This window comes from Periplaneta americana, chromosome 2, assembly GCF_040183065.1.
Source record: "Periplaneta americana isolate PAMFEO1 chromosome 2, P.americana_PAMFEO1_priV1, whole genome shotgun sequence".
Lineage (NCBI taxonomy): Eukaryota > Metazoa > Arthropoda > Insecta > Blattodea > Blattidae > Periplaneta > Periplaneta americana.
Genome location: NC_091118.1, coordinates 196,994,585 through 197,017,336, shown reverse-complemented (window position 1 = coordinate 197,017,336; position 22,752 = coordinate 196,994,585). Strand labels below are relative to the sequence as shown.

General features: G+C 35.8%; 1 protein-coding gene across 4 annotated transcripts in view; it reads right to left on the bottom strand.

Annotated features, from left to right (window-relative positions):
- The window catches only part of LOC138695008 (mucin-2-like), a 195,364-nt gene that overhangs the window by 164,729 nt on the left and 7,883 nt on the right, over positions 1–22,752 (bottom strand). For all 4 annotated transcript variants that reach the window (XM_069819289.1, XM_069819291.1, XM_069819293.1 and 1 more), the window contains exon 2: positions 8,415–8,503. In XM_069819289.1, coding sequence (XP_069675390.1) covers positions 8,415–8,492 — 78 coding nt within the window. In that variant the 5' untranslated portion in view covers positions 8,493–8,503. The remainder of the gene's footprint in view (positions 1–8,414; positions 8,504–22,752) is intronic.

Genomic DNA, 22,752 nt, shown 5'->3' with positions numbered 1-22,752 from the left:
AGGGTTATTAACAGTTTGTCCTATTAAGACTTCGATAGATTAGAGAAGTGGCCCTCATTATGCTAATTACTTGCAACAACGTGTAAACGACATTTCATACAAGTTGAGAGGATCGAAGGCATTTCTTTCCCCTTCTACTTGCCCTGAGTCCGTCAGTATAACAGACCGGTAGCTGTTACCTCCTATACCTGCACCCCCCAAGTTGTACACACAAGAAAATAAAATATTAAATAAAGTACATAAATGGATATAAAATACAGTGACACAGATGTTTAAGAATTACATGTTTCTGTATATTTCAGTGTCGTTTTTACAATGTTTTCAACTAATAATTAATTAAATTAAGGGATGCTAGTTTGTACTATGAAGTCAGGGGGGAGCGACACAGTGCAGATTGTCCCATTGTGTATGCTTAGAGTAGCAACTAGCGGTGGAGAAAACATTTATCTTCTGCTCTCAGTAGCTTTTTTATTTGCCAGTTGATATAAACAACATTAAAATGAAATACAAACGCTTAATGTAGATTTTCGAAATATAGATTACCGGTAAACTTTTTCAATAATAAGAATTATTTTCACTATGTTCAAAGTCAATTAGTCGAACGTTAGTAAGATAGACAGTAGCATCATCCCCTTCACGGATGGTAAAGAGTGTGAGTAGGGGGGAAGCCTATCAACCAAACTGAAATGGGGAGTAGTTGAGACGACGTGAGGCGTCATGCGAGGCTGGAAGAGGGCAGTGAGTGGCGGTGAGGACTAAAGGCCCATTCACAATGAAAATTAAACATAACCGTAACATAAACACAGACGTTTGCGCCCAGGCTACCAAATGGGATCATTCACAATGATTCACATAAGCATTGACATAAGACGTTAACATGAAAGTTTGCAAACTCCAAATTTTCATGCTAATACTTACGTGATTTGCAAACAGTACACAATCGTGGAGCGCTGAAGTATACGACAGAATATGAGCAAATGGCGTCGTTGTTACGTTTCCATGGTTACCAAGTATGTTTGCTGTTATGTTTATGTTCCCATCGTGAATGATGGTAAAGGCTCATTCACAATGAAAATTAAACATAACGTAAGCGTTAACTTACGAATGTAAACGTTACGGTAAAATCAAGAAGTCATACCATCATTCACGATGGGAACATGAACATAACCGCAAACATACTTGGTAACCATGGAAACATAACAACGACGTCATTTCCTCATATTCTGTCGTATACTTCAGCGCTCCACGATTGTGTTTTGTTTGCAAATCACGTAAGCATAAGCATGAAAGTTTGGAGTTTGCAAACTTTCATGTTAAAGTCTTACGGTAATGTTTATGTCAATGCTTATGTGAATCATTGTGAATGATCCCATTTGGTAGCCTGGACGCAAACTTCTGTGTTTATGTTACGGTTATGTTTAATTTTCATTGTGAATGGGCCTTTATGCTTGCGTGATTTGCAAACAGAACACAATCGTGGAGCGCTGAAGTATACGACACAATATGAGGAAATGGCGTCGTTGTTACGTTTCCATGGTTACCAAGTATGTTTGCTGTTATGTTTATGTTCCCATCGTGAATGATGGTAAAGGCTCATTCACAATGAAAATTAAACATAACGTAAGCGTTAACTTAAGAATGTAAAAGTTACGGTAAAATCAAGAAGTCATACCATCATTCACGATGGGAACATGAACATAACCGCAAACATACTTGGTAACCATGGAAACATAACGACACCATTTCCTCATATTCTGTCGTATACTTCAGCGCTCCACGATTGTGTTCTGTTTGCAAATCACGTAAGCATAAGCATGAAAGTTTGGAGTTTGCAAACTTTCATGTTAAAGTCTTACGGTAATGTTTATGTCAATGCTTATGTGAATCATTGTGAATGATCCCATTTGGTAGCCTGGGCGCAAACTTCTGTGTTTATGTTACGGTTATGTTTAATTTTCATTGTGAATGGGCCTTTATGCTTACGTGATTTGCAAACAGAACACAATCGTGGAGCGCTGAAATATACGACAGAATATGAGGAAATGGCGTCGTTGTTATGTTTCCATGGTTACCAAATATCTTTGCTGTTATGTTTATGTTCCCATCGTGAATGATGGTATGACTTCATGATTTTACCGTAACGTTTACCTTCTTAAGTTAACGCTTACGTTATGTTTAATTTTCATTGTGAATGAGTCTTAACGTACCAATGAAGTTAACATGATCTATAACAATAAATATAAATAATAATAATAATAATAATAATAATAATAATAATAATAATAATAATAATCCGTGGCGCTACAGTCCGTGAAGGGCCTAGACCGACCAGCCAGCTGCAGGCCTCACGCCCACATGCCGAAGCAGAGGTGGACGATCATCCAACCAGAACACAATATTCCCTGACCGCTGCCTTTGTTTGTTAATGTCAATTAAGTATTTCCAATTTGTAACATATAATTTTTAATATTTGGATATAATATTTTGGCGCACGGTAGCGTCACAGTTAAGGCGTAACTCAGCGAGCCAGAAGGTTGTGAGTTCGATTCCCGATAGAGTCATGAATTTTTTCCATTGATCTAATCCCTGCGGCCGTACTATGGTCTTGGGGTTTACTCAGCCTCAAACAGAAATGAGTACCAGGGGTATTTCCTGGAGAGCGAAAGAGTCTGGCATTCAGAACTGACATTCTTACTACCGTTAATGTGGATTGTCAGTACAGGTGAGAGTCTTAACTTTCTGCCACTTTATGAGCTTTCATAGCCTCTGATGAGGATTACTTTTACATATCATTTTATTAATTCAGATGTTGAGACTGGGGTGCTAAGATTAATTTCAAATTCTCGGTCTCTGATCGTGTCAAAAACTCTGGTAGAACTGATATTTAACACTTGTGAGAAATTTCGGTGAACCCTAATTAGTCAAATTCACTCTCCTCACCTCCACGCTGGATTCCCCTGGGATCTTTCAAGATTCGAAAGAAAGAGTGGTGTGCGGAAAGCAACGGGAAGATATCGTATTTATCCTTTCCAAGAAAAACTGCACTAAGGAAGAGACTAGTGGATTGCTTTGTGTTGAGTGTGGCATTTTATGGGGCAGAAGCATGGACATTACAACGAAGTGAAGAGAAGCGAATAGAAACATTTGAAATGTGAATGTGGAGAAGAATGGAACGTGTGAAGTGGACAGACAGAATAAGAAATGAAGCTATGTTGGAAAGAGTGGATGAGGAAAGAATGATGCTGAAACTGATCAGGAAGAGGAAAAGGAATTAGTTGGGTCACTGGCTGAGAAGAAACTGCCTACTGAAGGATGTACTGGAAGGAATGGTGAACGGGAGAAGAGTTCGGGGTAGAAGAAGGTATCAGATGATAGACGACATTAAGATATGTGGATCATATGAAGAGACTAAGAGGAAGACAAAAAGTAAGAAAGGGTGGAGAATTCCCTTGGGCAGAGCACTATGTAGGGTACACTGTATAGTGATTGACCACTTAAGCTAATGAATAATAAAACAATGAAATAGCGGAAAACAGTGGCAACTTATTGAGAGAATTTTAAAGGCATTGGGTCAAGTGAAGATTCAGAAACAAATCAAAATCAATAAACAAAAGAAAAAATAAAATTTTAATGCAAAGATAAATTAAATAAACACAACAAGTCCACTTTTACAGTTATTGACCGTCTACTGCACAGTTATTGACCACACGCTTATTAGTGATTGACCGTCTACTGCACAGTTATTGAATACTCATTTATTAGTGATTGAACAACACATTTTCACAATTTTCACTTTTTTCTTGTCTGTTTCGTTTCTCTTCTTCTGATCTTTCTCATTAAGAACTATTCGCCACCGGCGTAGCTCTGTCGGCAAAGGTGTTTGCCTGCCGATCCGAAGTTTCGTTCGGGCGCGGGTTCAATTCCAGCTTGGGCTGATTACCTGGTTGGGTTTTTCCGAGGTTTTGCCCAACCGTAAGGCAAATTTCAGGTAATCTATGACGAATCTTCGGCCTCATCTCGCCAAATACCATCTCGCTACCATCAATCCCATCGACGCTAAATAACCTCATAGTTGATACAGTGTCGTTAAATAACCAAGTTAAAAAAATAAGAAAAGAACTCTTCTCGCTGCCTTTTCTTTCATTTCTTATTCGCTTCCTTCCTTCCTTCTCTTGCCTCTTCTTCCATTTTTCTCTTTTGTGCCTTATCAGAAGCAAGTGTGTGTCATTTCTCTGATGTTATTACAAATGGCTTCACCCAGCACTGGACGAGGACCAAAGAACACTTTTCCTTCAACGGGATATTTGCTTCTGGACGCTAAGGTTGCTTTTAGGACACCAAACTTCTTGGCAGCTTCATTTAAATCAAATCCACTGTGGACAGGTTCTGTAGCGTTTCGTAAAGCTTCCCCTGTATAATGCACTTTACCTGGCTTAGGCATTATAATATAGTATCAGTCCTGTAAAAATCCCCATCATTTAACCGATAACATATATAGAATTGGAGCAAATTGGTCATTATTCTAACAAATAATTTATGAACGACCAATCACTGTAGTTTGCGGCCATTCACTTTATAGTGATTGACCACGGGGCATTTTTATGTCATATAAAAACTTTTACAAAATAATATTCTGTGGACGGAAACCTTATACCTTTTCTCACACTGTGAGTGTAAAGACGAGCACCAGAATTTATGTATCCTTTGCAGAATAAATAAATTATTGGATGCATTATTCTTAGCAATTTCTCTAGTTACTTACACTTGTTTAGGTTCAGCTGCATTTCCAATCGATTTCAGTCCTCTCAGACAACAGACACCAACTCAGTGGGATGAACAGCGACAACTAACCACAAATAAGGGTTGCTACTAGAGGTATATGCAGCAAAAAGTGAAATCACGATCGTGGTTTATTCACAATATACTTGAAAAAAGGAAGCGGTCAATCACCGTATACTGGTCAATAACTACCTAGTTTACCCTATGTATGTATGTTGAGACTAGTGCAAAAGCTGCTAGCGTATAAGGCACTGCTAGGTTTGTAATATTTAATAATACAGAAGTAAAAGCAGCCGAAACTGGTTTACATATGGGTACATGAGTTCTTCGGAAAGTTATTTCCGATGATAAGGAACTCATTTTGTCGGACAGTTCTTTGCTATTCGCTTCCGTGACGCTAGCGGACGCGGGTTAGATTCCTGTCAGAAACTGAAGGCTCATCTTCGCGAGAACTTGATGCGCTGCTCTTTGTGATTTCATTTGTTTTCTCAGTTCTCGAGTGCCACCTGGGCAGGAAATCAGCTGTGGAAGGCAGTGCCATTCCTCGTAATAGTCAGCTCGAAACGTGCAGAAGGTATGAAGCGTAGAAATGGAGGGGTTAATAAAAGAAATAAGAGCAAAGAGAAATAAAAGAAAAGTGAGGAAATAAATACCAGGAAAATGAATAAAATGAGGGAGCAACATTCAGAGGAAGAAAACAACAGGATAAGAGAAGAATGAAATAAGAGAAAAACACAATGACGAAGGAAAAGAAGACAAAGGGAAAAGGCAAAGTAGAGGACATGGAAAAGACAAAAAGGAACAAGATGAAAATGGAGGGTAAAGGAAAAAGACAAAGTCTTTATCTTTCAGACAAATGTTAGGTCACTTGATCTGTTACTAGGGTTGCCAGGTTTTAAGAATGTAAATAAGGAACAATTGAGGACCGTTTTTGCAAAACTTGCTAACTGAAAAAAACTAAATTTTACAGGAGAGACAAAAACTGAATGGAGACAAGTAGGTTATAGGTGCAACCATCACACTTTGACACACTACAATGAAGAGAAATAATTTAATTTTACTAAGATAACTTTAACATCGTGTAGAGGCGTGCTTTATTTTAACGAATCCACCAAAATCTCAATTTTGCTAATTTTGCAGTTAGCAAGTTTTGCAAAAACGGTCCTCAATTGCAACATTTAACTCCAGGAAAATATGAGGAACTTTTAAGACCAAGAGAGACACAAACACACAAGCAGAAATCTGTGAGCACCATCTCAGGACATACTATGATCGATACTATGATCATATCTCACCTTCTTTCAAGAAGTTATCATGGCTTAGGTTACATGAGAGGAGAAATCTGCACTCACTTTCTCTCTTATATCGAATTATGCACTCTTCATCCCCCTATTATTTATTCGCTCGATTTCATACTCTCTCTCGCTATCATAATATTAATACTCGAGCACAACGCGATAACACGCTAGAAATTCCACTTCACGCATCGTCTCTGTATTCCTCATCCTTCACTGTTGCTACCTCTCGTCACTGGAACTCTCTGCCGCCTGAAGTCAAGGGCTGCCGAACATTGAATTCTTTCAAATCCAAGTTAGAAAATTATCTTATGACGAGTTGCCAAACTAACTTACTATTATGACAAGTGTTGTATTGCATGTTTCCACGTATTCACATTTTTTTTTATGTTCTAATGATATTCAACTTATTTTATATTTTTGTTTTCATATTTTCCGATAATGTTATATCTCTAATGTGATAAGTTGAGCTATATATAATCTTAATTTTCCTTATTGTGTGTACTTAAAAATATTGTATTCACTGTATACTTTGTACTGCACTATTTTATTACTACTATTAGTATTATTATTATTATTATTATTATTATCATTATTACTATTCTTCTTTATTATTATTATTATTATTATTATTATTATTATTATTATTATTATTATTATTATGAATAATTGTCTTTTTTTTTTGTATGCCTCATTTATTTTGACCTGCTGTTCACATATTATTATGCTTTTTTCTTTCTTTCTGTATGTTATATATTATGTCTGATTTCTTCTTATTTGTTGTTTATTTTTTATTATTATTATTATCTTATTCAGTTTTGTGTGTAAAATTGTAGTGTAATTTGTTAATTTGTAGTGTTTTTGCAACGCAGTCTTTACTCCTGGTTGAGTGTTAGAGAAGGCCGTATGGCCTTAACTCTGCCAGGTTAAATAAATCATTATTATTATTATTATTATTATTATTATTATCGTCGATTTACAAGAAAAACACATTAAGTCAAATATATTACTTCTGAGAAAAAGGCGTTTGAAAGTTGTTGGCAAAATTTAATCCTCAAAACATTATTGTTAGTGTGCTGTTTATTTTTATGGTATATTTCATTCTCCAATTCTAAGTTTATACAGATAGCCACATTATGTGCATTATATATTCCGTTTTCTTAGAAGTAATATTTTTGACTTAATGTATTTTGCATATAAACCGACGATATACTAGTACGTTAAAGCACAGTAGGCCCATAAGGAAAAAGGTACAGTATCTTAGTCTTACACCAATAAAAATGTTATGTTACTAATCATTAATTTATTTGTATTAATAAAATTTAGATGGAAGTAGGAAGAGATAATAGCAAAGATTGCGTTCATACAAATTATGTATTATTAAATAAAAGTTATATTTTTCTAAATGCAACATACTCTCTTTGTTTCCTGTGGAATAGAAATACTCATTCTAGTTTGCAATATTTATTTGCGTTGTGGCACATACACATACTACACACAGTCCAACAGCTATGCGCAGCTATTGCTTGGAAATGAACTTACTTTTAACTGAAACACAGCCAGCTAGAGGTTCAAATTTATTTGCTCCGTTCGTCACGTTTCTGAAGACTTTTATGATAATAAAAATGTGATTTTATCATATCTGTGCTGTACAACACGACATGCATACTAAATAATAAAAGAAAAATGAAAGAAAAACCTCGGCCGTCTATGATATAATACCCGTAAATACGGTATTTTTAATGTCCCGTATGACTTCCATATGGGAAAAAGTTTTTTGTGCATCGAATACGGCAGCGGTCCTCAGCGCAGAGCACCCAGGGGCTAGCGTCTCTTACCCGCGGAAAACACAGGTGCACTCGTAGCTGCTAGCGGGTATGCTCTCTACCTCTTCCTGCTCCACGGCGGTGCACACAGGACAGCACCGATTACCCTTTGCACATTTCAGCGAGTGCTCACGACCACTGGAATACGGGATATTCCGTACAATAAGGGATACCTGGCAACCCTGTTTCTTCCACCTGATCATCAGCCTCTTGAATGGTAACTCAGTGGTCCTTTTGAAATCCTCTAACGGTCCATTATGTTAACATGGTTTATTCATTTACATCTTTGTGCTCGTTTGTAGTTTAAAATAAACTCCATATTTAATTATTTCATTATTGCATCGTTTATTTTGAGATTTCATTTGGTATAACATCCCAGAAATCTCATTTCCGCTGATGTCAGTCGTGTTTTTTTATTATTATTTTGAACTAGAATACGTCTATCTCCGCACCGAGTATGGGCATCCGTGATGAAACAAGAAATGGCTTACTGTAACAGCATTATGATACTCACCCTGCGGTCCGATTGTCGCTGTGGGTACGCGTGCAATATGGTTGGCACCACAAGGAGCAGCAGCACGAGCGGCCGCATGGTGGTGACACCTGCGAAACAAAAGAGCATCACGCTACGTTGAAAGCAATTGTCTAAAAAAATGTATACGCCAAAGCATTTCTTTACCAGAGACTCAAATAAAACAAAGAATATAACGGACTTTTTATTAATTAATTGTATAGAAGCTTCAGTACAGCTGAACGGATGCATAGCTTTTTCATATTTGAGCAACTTCCAATAGCTTGCATCGTGACTTAGCTATTTGCTCTGTGAATTTGTGTTATTATGTATCATGTATATAAAGTAAGGTTACCAGACGTCCCTGTTTTCCAGGGACATTGCTTTCTGTCCCCGCAATGTCCCCGGATTTAATAATTTTGTAATTCTGCCCCGGATATCCCCAGATTTTGATTGTTAATCATTATTATACAGGGCTTTCATTTCAAAACTTCCCATCTAAATAACTAATTATTTGAATTGAATTCAATCTAAACAAAAAAACACATCAATTTAGATATTGAGGGGGAAGTCTGAAACCAGGCGTAATTGAATTTTAGATTTCACCTCTCACCTCCAGCCTCCTCCACTTTGAAATTTCAAATAACACCCCTATATTTTTATACTTAAATATGAAAGAGCATTCATTTGTTTTCGCATCTTTTGTTTGCCTGATTAAATTTAGGAAGTTACACAAAATAAGCTGTGTTTTCATCCTACAATCAACTGATAATCATAAAAATACAGGTTGCTAGGAGACGACAGAAAGCAAAAGATCGTAAACAAATGAATGAGGTGTATAAACAATTGAATGCTCTTTCATATTTAAGCATAAAAATATAGGGGTGCCATTTGAAATTTCAAAGTGAGGGAGACTGGAGGGTGGGGGTGAAATCTAAAATGCAATTAAGTCTCGTTTCAGACGTCCCCCCCTCAATATCTAAATTGACGTGTTTTGTTTAAATTGAATTCAATTTAAATAATTGAGGCGTTCAGAGCAGAAGTGGTGTAAGTCAAAAATGGGTAATGAGGATTAAAGTAAACATTCTGTAAAATACAGCGCAAAGTAGCAATTAATATTTAATTTATTTAAACTATTAGTAGTCAGTGGATAGCAAGAAGGGCATATTAATTGCTACTTTGCGCTGTATTTTACAGAATTTTTACTTTAAACCTCATTACCCAATTTTGACTTACACCACTTTTGCTCTAAACGGTTCAATTAGTTATTTAGACTGGGAAGTTTTAAAATGAAAGCTCTGTATAAAACTATACAAAGGAAACAAAAGACAGATTGAAAACCTACACAAACACATAAACAAAATACATCAAAAACTGTTCTGTGTTCTGTATGCGATGTTGTATTTTAGTTTCCTGAAAAATGATGCAATCTTTATGTGTTTTTTTTTTTCATATACAGGGACATCATTTTATTTTTACTTGCATTTTTATTGTACCTGCATTTCTGAATGTACTTCACTCTCATCCCTTCACTAATGTCCTTGCTCCCGTCAGACACACAAACTTACGGCTCAAGCAGTGAAGTAAACACTGCAGTGTATAGTGTGTTTCATAAATATGATTGCGTTTTCTATAGAAGAAAGAACCTATATTAATAATATCGTACTAAAAATTATATTGAAGAAACGATAAATTCAATTTCAGAGAATATGCTTCAAAATGTTTTTAATAATATGCGTACTGAATTGAAGCCTGCATTGTAATGAACGGCAACCATTTTCAGCAACTTGTTTAAAAATTCAGATTAGCTTTTTTTGAATTGAGGTGGCTAGAAGCAAAGGAATGCTAGTGAAATTTGTAATAACATGAGTTAAGTGCATCCAGTGTAAGCAAAATTATCTAAAATTTTAGTAGCAAAGGGATATTTTAATCGCATCACACATTAAAATTTAAATAAAAAATTTCACCGATTTTACGAAAGCTTAAATATTTAAACCCCATTTTCTCAAAAGTAACTTAAGTGCACTTACAGCCCTTTACTTATGACCCCCTCAATTTAAATGCACTCTCTATATTGTATGATAACATCAATAATTAATATGCTAAATAAAGTAGACATTACATAACGAACATAGCCGCCTGAAAAGTTGAGTTTTTGAAAAAAAATGTTACTACTCTACTGTATTTTGATAAATTCCGTAAAAGTGATCATCAAACTGAAAATCGTAATATCGTATTTCCCTACAACATAATTGGATACACTACTTTTCTCTCCTCCTATACCTAGTAAAATGATTTGTTTACATATTGCACTAGTAACATCAAACTCCTGTAATGGAAGGGGGAAACAGTGTTTCCGAGTATAGCCAGGTTAATGTTAAAAATGTTGGTAAAAATAAAGTGATGTCCCTGTATTAGCGCGCTGTATTTGTTTCGTTCTTGTGTCTGTGTTGCGTTTTCTTGTTTGCGTTTAGTCTTTCTTATGATGTTGTCTATTATGTTGAGGTTGTATCCATTTTCCTGTGCTATGTACTGTCCGCATTTCACGAGAAGATCCGAGCAAAGAATGGGAGTTTTTCCCCCACTCTTATAACCTATCCCCGACATGGAACCGGTCGGCCATTGACTGAGCCTTGTTTGTCGCAACCGGCCAATGACATCACTCCCATCCACCTGCTCCTTCAAGAACGCCGAGTTACTGGCTTGCTCTTTCCTCTCACCCCGCAAGGACCGTACTCCCCTCGCAGAGATCCTCTCGTGACATTTGGACAGTATTTGATAGTGTGTATTTCTTCCTCATAGTCTTGTTGGTTCATAGGAATGTTGATGGGTCTGTGTATCATGAATCGGAATGCTGCGTGTTTCTGTTGTGTGGGGTGATTGGAGAGGTTGTGTATATGTGTTACCGTGATAATGTGTTTTCTGTATATTTTGAACTTAAGTTTGTTGTCTGTTTTTGTTATTGTGATGTCTAAGAAATGTATTCTTATGTACAGTAGACTTTTCTGACAGTGAAAGGAAGACGACACTGGTATTTTACCGAGTATATTTACATCAACTGGTTTAAATATGCGGTTCAATAGCAGTAGTGAAAGTGATGGCGAAGTTAATCAGATTTGTAGCGTATTTAAAGAGAGAATAAATATTTATATTTCTGAAAGAGACACAACGTCAAGACCATTGCATGACACAGTTAGTAGATCAGAATGTTCCACATAATAGAGTCCAGATATCTACACAATTCTTGATTTCAGTTGTTTGTAATGTGAATAAATGAATTAATTATGGCGTCACTTGTAACGATTAATTAATAACAAATAGTGAGTTTGCTAATAAGACACAAAACTTGTATGTCATTTCTTGGAACAGAAAAATACAACTTCACACAGTACTAGAACTTTATAATATATAGTTTGTTAATTATTCTTCATTGTTCCATAATACACTTTTAACACTTAACATAATCACTGATTAAATTTACAACTTCTTTACTTTGTTAACTTTTTAGGAAATTACCTGGCTGACTAGTTTCGAAGTGTTATCTTTCATTGTCGAAAGCCTAGTGGAAAGCCCTTGCTATATTTTGGGTTCCTCTTGTGGTGGGTTGTGTTCATGATTGTGTCAGAAAGAGTGTGTGTTTGAAATTGAGTTGAGTGTTTAGATATACTAGGGGTGTGTTTTTATATGTTTGTAAATTTCATATTGTTCTAGAGCAGCGTTTATCAAACTATGGTCCGCGGACCACCTGTGGTCGTCGAGGTCTGCCCTTGTGGTCCTTCAAAAAAGAGAGAAGAAAAAATAAAATTCAAATGAATTGCGTATCACACTATAGCTGAAAATCTCAGAGTTTGTAAATTACACACGGCAATAGGCTTTCACTTTCTCTCCCAGTACTGATATTTTATGAAATTTATTTACCCTACCCGTCTATCGACTTCCCACTCTATTCTCAAGAGGAATTTAAAGCACTATATACGTGGTGTTTCTCGCCATCTTTTCCCTGCACATCTGGCGTCGTGCCTATAACCCAGCTAGGGACTACCCGAATTCATAACAGGACCAAAGTACCGAACCTTTTCACGTATTTATGACTTTCTTAATAGTTTGCACATTGAAATGGTCACGTACTGTACGTCGTACACCAATAATAGAACATGCAAAATTTCATCTTTACTTGTTGAAAATTGGGCATGTTTCTGCATTAATTTTTTTATTTCTCTTTTTGCAGATGACGATATAAGAAATTTTCTTCTCTTAAAATTAGCTTAATTAGTTAATACTAATATAAAATTAATTGAATTAAATTAATTTTAATTATTTCTATATTAAAATGTAAGTATATTGATATTAAAATATGCTACATAAATGATAAATTTACTTTCGAAGGGAACAAGAGTAAGGTGGTCCGCGGAACTGTTCTGACTTAAAAAAGTGGTCCCCACTTCAGAAAAGTTTGAGAAACGCTGTTCTAGAGTATCAAGTTCCAGTTTTTTTGGTTGGATGTGTAGTATTTTCATGTTGCTGCAGTTTTGATTTGATTTTGTGACGTGTTCTGCTTAGGTTGAATTGTTGTGTAGTTTGGTTATGACTGGAAGATCATTTCAAACACGTTACAAGGAACATATCACAGCTATAACCAAACTACACTACAATTCAACCTACAATTCAACACGGACCTTCCTGACTGTATACTCAGCGCGATGCAAGCCACCGCGGAGACTTCACAGGACAAGTAAATGACAGCGCATAAGCACCCAGTCTCCTGGAATGCAGATATATCTCTCCCACACTGGACCACTTGGTTGGGAAGCTTACGCGCTCTCCACTGAACCATCTATCAGGTAGTAGCTCCCTGTAAAGCAGGTTTGAATAATTTTAAGGAAAAATTGTTCCGAGCCCGGGTATCGATCCCGGGACCCTTCGCTTAGCGCACGAATGCTCTCCCGACTGAGCTACCCCAGGAACTATACACTACACCAGTGATGTCAACTGATGCCCATACGGGCAAGCGCGCGCTTTAGAGCTCAGGAGAACCTGAGCGCTTTACAGCGGAAAGGAAAGAGACAGACGAGAGAGGTGGTATATGCCGCTTGGTCGAGCTATATTCAGGGATGGCCAGCACTGATTCAATGGATAAAGGGAAGAGAACTTATTAAAACAGTATCCATGTTAATTTTTAGATTTTTCTGAGAATTATATGTGCATTATAAGAATGTAAGTTTTATTTTTAATGCTCATTTTTCACAAGCTTGCTTTTTTAGTCAAAAGAAATATTTTCTCAACTTTTTGACAGAAAACTGAAATTTTCAGTTATGTATATTTAGTAGCCTTACAGGTACTGAAACAATGTTTTCATACATTTAATATATTGTAAATAATTATTATTGAAGATAGTGTATTACAATTTTTTTTAAATATTCGCATGGAAATGAATTAACAAAGCAACTACTGTTACATCATAGACAAGAGATATGTGCCCATGTGTTATAAAAACGTCAGCTCTATAGCTTCAACAGATTTCGAGAAAATAATTTAATATTCTGATGATAGGAAGTTGCGAACCAATATCACCTTAAAAGGATAGGCCTACTGCGATAATAGTTTTGTTGTGTAATATTAGTTACAGTTTAAACATATACCTAGGTAACTTTGCTTTGTACTATAATATTGTTTTGATTAGCTTATTGATTACTTTTGTAAGATACCATCAATATCAATTCCAACTTATCATGTCATACTCAGCCTCTTTCTTTGGGATATCACTTTCTTTATGAATGATGTCTTTCATTCACTTAGTACAATTTGGTTGTACTACTATGGAATTTATGTGAATATTCCTTCTTAACTCTTTATTGTTTATTAACGTTTAAAACACAAATGCAATATTAAGAAATTGGTGTTAGTACTATTGTTTTACAGACAATATAGATAATACCAAACAGAAAGAAGTCATATGAAAATAATGACATAAAAATTTCACGTTCCGTCTGAAGTTTGTACACCATTGCTTTCTTAATCCAACAGGCTGCTTATTCATATACATAAATAATCCTTCCTCCTTCCATACCAGCGCTTGATGTCCGCGCACGAGGTCAAGGTCAGAAAAATGTGCTTGCTTTGACATCACTGCACTACACCATCACAATTTTTCCTTTATATCCACATATAGATTTGTGTGCACTCAAAGTTGGGTTCTGGCGTCTTGTCAGCCCATTTGAGTTGTGTGGATATAAAGAAAAAATTGTGACGGTGTCGTGTATAGTTCCTGGGGATCGATAGCCGGCCCCGGAACAATTTTTCCTTGAAATTATCTATCGCTTGTCAAATATTTATTTTCTTAACACCCTGTGTTTCAACACTTGGTAAGAGTCATGTTTTAAATTATGCAAAAGTTGGTATGGGATAATAGTTAATTGAAGTGAATTCATATTTGACGTACAGTTGATATAACTCGGATATGAAGCATTGAGTCACGACAACACAATTACAGTTGAGGTTATGTATCTCGCCCCGGTGCAGCAATACGGTATTGTCCGTCATGCGTGACACGGTTATGAACGCTTTCCAAAAGTCAAGTGCTGTTTTTGTACGGTAAGTAAAAGCGTTTTATCCCTAATTAAACTGCAAGGCTCAGCGCAACTTTCAACTTCCTGCGTTCAGTTGCAATATGCAAAGATCATCTTAATTACAATTTCTCGCAAGTGAATCTTCATTCTTCATACATGATCGAATATTACTTCAAGTGTTTTACACACAGATCATATTACAGATTATATAATTAAATAGCTAAGGTTTCTTCCGCAACTCTCAAGTCAATCTTACTACCATTTTCCGTTAAATTATGAACGGACTCTCTTACATTAATCCATGTTGCATTGAGAGGAATTTGTTAATTCCACAAGATAACGCTCCCTGAGATGAAATGGATTGTTGACTTTCATGAAACTGCTCAAGCTTTTCTTAAGGTACCGGGGGGTATTAAGGCCCAGCATGTTATAAGGCCCACTATCTAGTTTTGCCATTAGTTACACACTTTTGCAAAAAAAAAAAAAACAAAAACAAAAAACAAAAAACAAAAAAAAAACAACAGATCTTAAGAGACCTAATTCTTCCTGTCTTAAGAGCTGTTGCTCTTTTTTGCAAAAAGTGTATAACTAATAGGAAAACTAGGTAGTGGGCCTTATAATATGCTGGGCCTTAATATTCCCGGTACCTTATATCTTTTTGTTTAAAAAAATACAGCTTATTAGAAATCATTTAACATGTACTACGTATATGCGTGTGGGCCTATGTATGTATGTATGTATGTATGTATGATTATGTATGTACAGTCCACACCTGTGGAGTAACGGTTAGCGCGTCTGGCCGTGAAACCAGGTGGTACGGATTCGATTCCCGGTCGGGGAAAGTTACTTGGTTGAGGTTTTTCCGGGGTTTTCCCTCAACCCAATATGAGTGAATGCTGGGTAACTTTCGGTGCTGGACTTATTTCACTGGCATTATCACTTTCATCTCATTCAGACGCTAAATAACCCAAGATGTTAATAAAGCGTCGTAAAATAACCTACTAAAATAAAAATGTATGTACAGTACTCTAGAATCATAACTCAAAATATCCAAAAACTTGTTCTTTATCTCTGGGCGGGCAAAAGGGCTTAAGTCATTATTTTTGTGATATTAGATTTCCTTCATTAAATCCTTTTCCTAAAAGAGATCCTAAAACAGTGACGTCAACGATAAAGAAAATCATGAACTAGACGAAACATGTCACTTTTCGGGTTTACAACAATTGTTTTTTTTTTTAATTCCTCCTGTAAATTTTGCACAGAGTGACTTAAGCCCTTTTGCCCGTCTACCAGAGAAATTTCGGCTAATCTGCAGAATTGGTGTGGAGCTACACAATGTCGCCAATAGGCCTATTACGAAACTTTAGTGACACTTATAATATTTTTGTTTCTCAGTTTGATAAGCGGTAAAAAATTATGACCACTGAGAGTATTTTCATAAAATACAAGTTGTTTTCTTACTTACTTACTTACTTACTTACTTACTTACTTAATGGCTTTTAAGGAACCCAGAGGTTCATTGCCGCCCTCACATAAGCCCGCCATTGGTCCCTATCCTGAGCAAGATTAATCCATTCTCTACCATCATATCATATCTCCCTCAAATCCATTTTAATATTATCTTCCCATCTACGTCTCGGCCTCCCTAAAGGTCTTTTTCTCCTCCGGCCTCCCAACTAACACTCTATATGCATTTCTGGATTCGCCCATAGGTGCTACATGCCCTGCCCATCTCAAACGACTGGATTTAATGTTCCAAATTATGTCAGGTGAAGAATACAATGCGTGCAGTTCTGTGTTGTGTAACTTTCTCAATTCTCCTGTAACTTCATACATTTTAGCCCCAAATATTTTCCTAAGCATCTTATTCTCAAACACCCTTAACCTCTGTTCCTCTCTCAAAGTGAGAGTCCAAGTTTCACAACCATAAAGAACAACCGGCAATATAACTGTTTTATAAAGACTAACTTTAAGATATTTTGACAGCAGACTGGATGTAAAAAGCTTCTCAACCGAATAATAACACGCTTTTCCCATATAAATTCTGTGTTTAATTTCCTCCCGAGTGTCATTTATATTACAAGTTGTTTTCTACGGACCAAAAATTCTACGCCTAAGAGGCCATCCTAATTATTTACCGCTTTGGGGAATATTTCCCTCAAATTTGTCTTCGTCGACATGCATTTTACAGATGCTTTCAAGTTTCATATCGAACATACCGTAGCAAAAAAGGTCCCCTTCAAATTCGATTTAGATTCTAGCCCATATGCCACTTTCGCACTCAACCACAAGAAGCCTCGTTATGTAGTGACAGAAAATTCACGTTGCGTTAACACCACAAATCGACGATTAACTGCAGAAAAGCCAGTGGCTGTGCCCATACATCACAGTCTTGTACCACAACCTCATGCAGCATTTCTTATGTAACGACTTGACTGTAAGTAGTACGATCACCCAGTTGCTCTGATATTAAATACATGTAAAGGTAAAGGATTACAAAATTACAACTGGCAGAGGTTCAATTGCCTAAAAGCTTAAATGTGAAAATTTGTTTCGCTTTCATGAAGACTCAATGTGCTCCTCTTACCTTGCATTGCCGCCATCCTCGGTGGTTAAGTGATAATGTGGTGGCACTGGATCTAAGTTTCGCGGGTTCAGATCCGCTCAAGGACAAGAGAATGCTTAGCATTAGTATTTCCTCCTCGAGAAAATAAAACCGCGGATCCCGTGTCGTAGATTTCGGGCACGTAATAGAAACCTATCCCTGATACAGGATTCCAGATAATATTTGTCAGCCATTTTTCACCTACGTTGAATTTGACGTTGAATAATCTTTGCAGTTGAAAACGTTAAATAAATACTACTACTACTACTACTACTACTACTACTACTACTACTACTACTACTACTACTACTACTACTACTACTACTACTACTACTACTACTACTGCTACTGTTGCTCTACTTTAGTATTTATTTATTTATTTATTTATTTATTTAACCTCGTAGAGATAAGGCCATCAGGCCTTCTCTGCCCCTCTACCAGGGGATTACAACTATAATATGAACAATAAAATTACAATTAATATTAAATTTACAATTACAATAAAAATTAAAATACGACAAGATTACCTGATTAATGAAAGCTAGACATTTTATCATAGAAATTAAGAACAAAGAATATTTTTGTATTTACTGAATTACAAATTAAACCTGGGATAACAAAATTCTATAGTGATGAAATTACCATATATTGAGATATTTTGTGATAGATTAAGAGAACCATTTACAAGAAATCATGTCTGAACGAGTCTCAATTACTGACCAAGTGCCTAGTAAGTTTGCGTTTGAATTCAATTTTATTTCGACAGTCCCTGATGCTAGTATGTAACGAATTCCAGAATCTTGGCAGGGCTATTGTGAAAGAGGATGAGTATGAGGAGGTGCGATGGGATGGTATTGTTAGTATTGTTTCATGGCGAGAGCGTGTGTTCAGATTGTGGTGGGAAGAAAGGTAAGTGAAGCGAGACGACAGGTACAATGTTGTCAGTATGATTAAGGGCCACCGCTGTGACGTCATAGGACAAGTACAAGACAACGGACAAACACCCTGTCTTGTGGAATGCAGATAAATTCTGCGTCCACGTCGGGAACCGAACCAAGAACTATTTAGTGGACAAATGAAATCATAGCGGCGGACATTATTAGACTTTGTTTGATAATCATATTGTGAGAAATAAACTACTTTTGTGCGAGATCGTGCGTATTTGCTTGTTTTCCGCACAGAACCAATACGCGGTAAGTATGAAATACCACATTCAGTATTCCCAACGTAACACACATAACAATTTCCCTCTTCTTACCGCTTAAGCGCGACATTCATTTTACCGCTTTAGGCTTTTAACATATTATTTTTAGAGACGTTTAACATAGTAACAATTATAAATTGGAAACTTACCACTGCAAGTTCACCTAAATTGCAATGTTAATTATTGTTTTTAAATATTTGCAAAAATTAAGTAAAGTCTACTACTCCACGAAACTTATTGCATTCCTGATACAAGTAACATTAAGGAAGCCGTGAAAAAATCAACAAGATTCCAGATGCGGATGTTATTACTGCAATATGTTATATAAATAATATTGTTAAAATATTAAAATGAAAAATAAATCATTACATAACCTTACCGTTTGTTTTAAGTTCGCATTTATAGACTGGGGGGGGGGGAAGACAGACGTATATCACGGCCTGCTGGAGTATAGTAAACACAGAAAACATTTTATAGCAACAATGTTGAAGAAAGATATTTTGGTTTTCCGAAGTTGCCGTCATTAAACAGAAACCAACATGGAGATTTCATTGCAACTAATTAGAAATTCGTATTTCAGGTATGTAATAAATGATCTTCGCACAAAATAATGTACGATACACGAGCGGTATGTTTGTTTTCATGTTCTCGGAAATTAAAAAAGCTCAACTACGTTTCGCTTTTTCAATCTTTTCCTCGACCATGAAAACGTCAACATACCGCTCTTGTAACGTATATTACTATTGTTCCAACTTGCATACACACGTGGATTATAAACCAAAAGTTCACTTTATTTCCGGTAGCATTGGAAATCTACCTAAAATAACGAAACAATGTTGTGGCGTGATGAAAATGAAATTGATACAGCCTAAGAATGTGCTTCGAAGGAATGGAAAAGCAGATCAAACAACAATTGAAAATAAATAGCAGTTTTTTTTCGTGACGTTCCAGGAGCCTGCAGCCTGTGGAACTGTTAATTTATAGTTTCACGAAATCGCAACAATTATTGACGTGTTTACTTTCACGCGTGCGTGTCACGGCCTAGTAGACGCATAGCTCAAGTTCTGAAAGCATAATGCGCAGTTTCCTCATGCCATTCATTTGTTTTCTCTTGATACAAAGGGATACATATATGGCCCAGTGATTAATGTTATTGTTTAGAGGTACGAGGGAATATTACACATTCCCAAGAACATGAACTGTGACGAATAAATTGTCTTCAATTGTGGAATTTAGAGGCTTTGGTTAAATCCCACGAAGACAAGTTGATTCAATTTATTTCTTAGGCTTACAGCTAATCCCGAAACCATTATATTCGTAATAGTTCTTAATAGTATAACAAAAACTCATATGGCTCTTGATCAAAACTAGCGTCATTCAGTAAATACCAGAGACCGGATTGTATGAAATTACTTATTCTGTTCCTATATTATATGTAGCTAAGAGAGAAACAAAAATGTCGGCGAATTATACTGAAAAGGTCTTTATTCCAAAGTTTCAAGTTACATATTTTTACACATTTCGATGTATATTGTATATTTTGATGTATATTAAGTATTGACATATTTTGAAGTATTCATTCATTCATTCATTCATTCATTCACTCATAGTTTTTTTGTCCAAGGAAAGGTATTTCACTGCAAACCCAACATTCTCCAGTCCTTCCCATTTCTGCCTTCTTCTTAGTCTCCGCATATGATCCATTTATCTCATTGTCTGTTAAAAAGTAACACCAAAAAATATATTGTTTTCTTTCGCCAGAGTAGATTCATATTCTGACAAAGAATGGACTTTCTTTTATCGTGTTGATAGTTTAGAGAGTAACAGTAAATTATGTTTTTGTAAGCAACAAATCCCAGTGTTTATGCTGGATTCCATTGCATAGTTACTGTACTCCTATTTTATTTTTTTATTTTTTATTTTATTGGGTTATTTTACGACGCTGCATCAACATCTAGGTTATTTAGCATCTGAATGATATGAAGGTGATAATGCCGGTGAAATGAGTCCGAGGTCCAGCACCGAAAGTTACCCAGCATTTGCTCGTATTGGGTTGAGGGAAATCCCCAGGAAAAACCTCAACCAGGTAACTTGCCCCGACCGGGATTCGAACCCGGGTCACCTGGTTTCGCGGCCAGACGCGCTGACCGTTACTCCACAGGTGTGGACTGTGTACTCCTATTAAAATGCATTTAATTATAAATTCTGCCTCCAAAGAATCAACCGATAATAATTTATGTAATAAAATCAATATAAAATTGAATTATTGTTCATTATTGTCTTGTTTATTTTATATTTTTTTCATTTTGTGGGCATAAAGTTTTGTTTCATTTTTCTTGCACACCTATAGATTTGTCACTAATGTAAGGACGGATAGAAACAATCAATAAACATATATTGCAATGAGATAAATGTGGCAATCAATTGGTCTCACAAAATCAAATGCTTTAAGCTTCCTTTTCTTACTTCAGAATCAGCGTAAATTAAATGTATTTGATAAATGTTACACATTTGTCACATTTTCTTTTTATTTATTACATATTTATCTCTACATTGGCCAATTTTGGCTTATTCTTATTTTCATGTTACTGGTATAGCCTATAATATCCGGACTCCAGTAACATCTAACAATCATTATGATTTTTGGTAATTCAATAGCTACATTTTTATAGATTAGCCCTACTATCTTTCAACTGTGAGGTTGCTGATGCGGCCGACAAGCGAGAGATCAAATGCTTTGCTCATAAATCAGTAGAGAAATGGTAATAATATACATATTCTGTGAGCAAATTATCTCCAGGCCTTTACGACATCTTTGGCTGTCGGTGTTTACACACGCTGTTTACGGATATAGTGCAGCGTTGGTGATTGAAAAAACCACAAACTATACACTTTTATTATTAAATACTAGCCGTACCCGTGCGCTCCGCTGCACCTGTTATAAATAAATATAAAGTAATTACATAATTAAAATAGGACGTTTGATCCATGGAACATTCGTGTTTGATAGAAGGATAAATCGTTTAATATGTTACTTAATTTAAATTGTATTTAAATAATTAAAATGCGATCATTTTGTTCCAGAGAGCACTCATTTGGTGCAATGACAAAATTCTTTTAACATGTTTCTTATTTGTTATTACATGCAACCATAGTTTAATGAATGTACAAAATAGCCTATTAAGTTTTCTGTGCATAAGAAGTTATTTTAATCTTACCTGTCCTCGATTCACTCAGAAGTTACTGTAATAACATCATAGCATTATGTCCATCTAGAGAAACTACACTTTCCAATGGTGAAATAATAATTAATTATACAAATCGGTTAATTTAGCATCCGATATTACTTCATACAAACACAGAAACATTCCCTGTAGGCTATGTTTCATAGCTTTTGATTGTTGTTGTCCAAGGTCCCTTACAGACGAAGTCATTTTTTCTTATTTCATTGCACCGCCTTAGATGGCGTTATTTTAATTTTAAAACTCATTTATCTCATTAAATATCAGTCCTATCAAACTTTTTCAGGAAATAAAACTTATCGCAAATTATTTTTAAAGAAACTTTTGTTATGTAACATTTTTCACAAAAATCAATAATAAGCGAGATATTTCGATTTATTTAATTCAGGCCCCCTTATAACCCCCCCCTTTTAAATAATGTATTTTGAATGCCATATAGCCTAAAATCTAAGTTACAACGAACTTAATTTATATTCCAATTTTCATCGAAATCGGTTCAGCCATTATCGCGTGAAAAGGTAACAAACATACAGACAGACAGACATACAAATAAAAATAAAAAAAAGCGATTTTCGGTTTCAGGGCGGTTAATTATATATGTTAGGACCAATTATTTTTGGAAAATCGAAAATTACCAGAAAAATTTCGGCTACAGATTTATTATTAGTATAGATAAGCAGTTAAAATGTCATTCACTCGCTCAAGTAAAGAACGAGCATTGGTA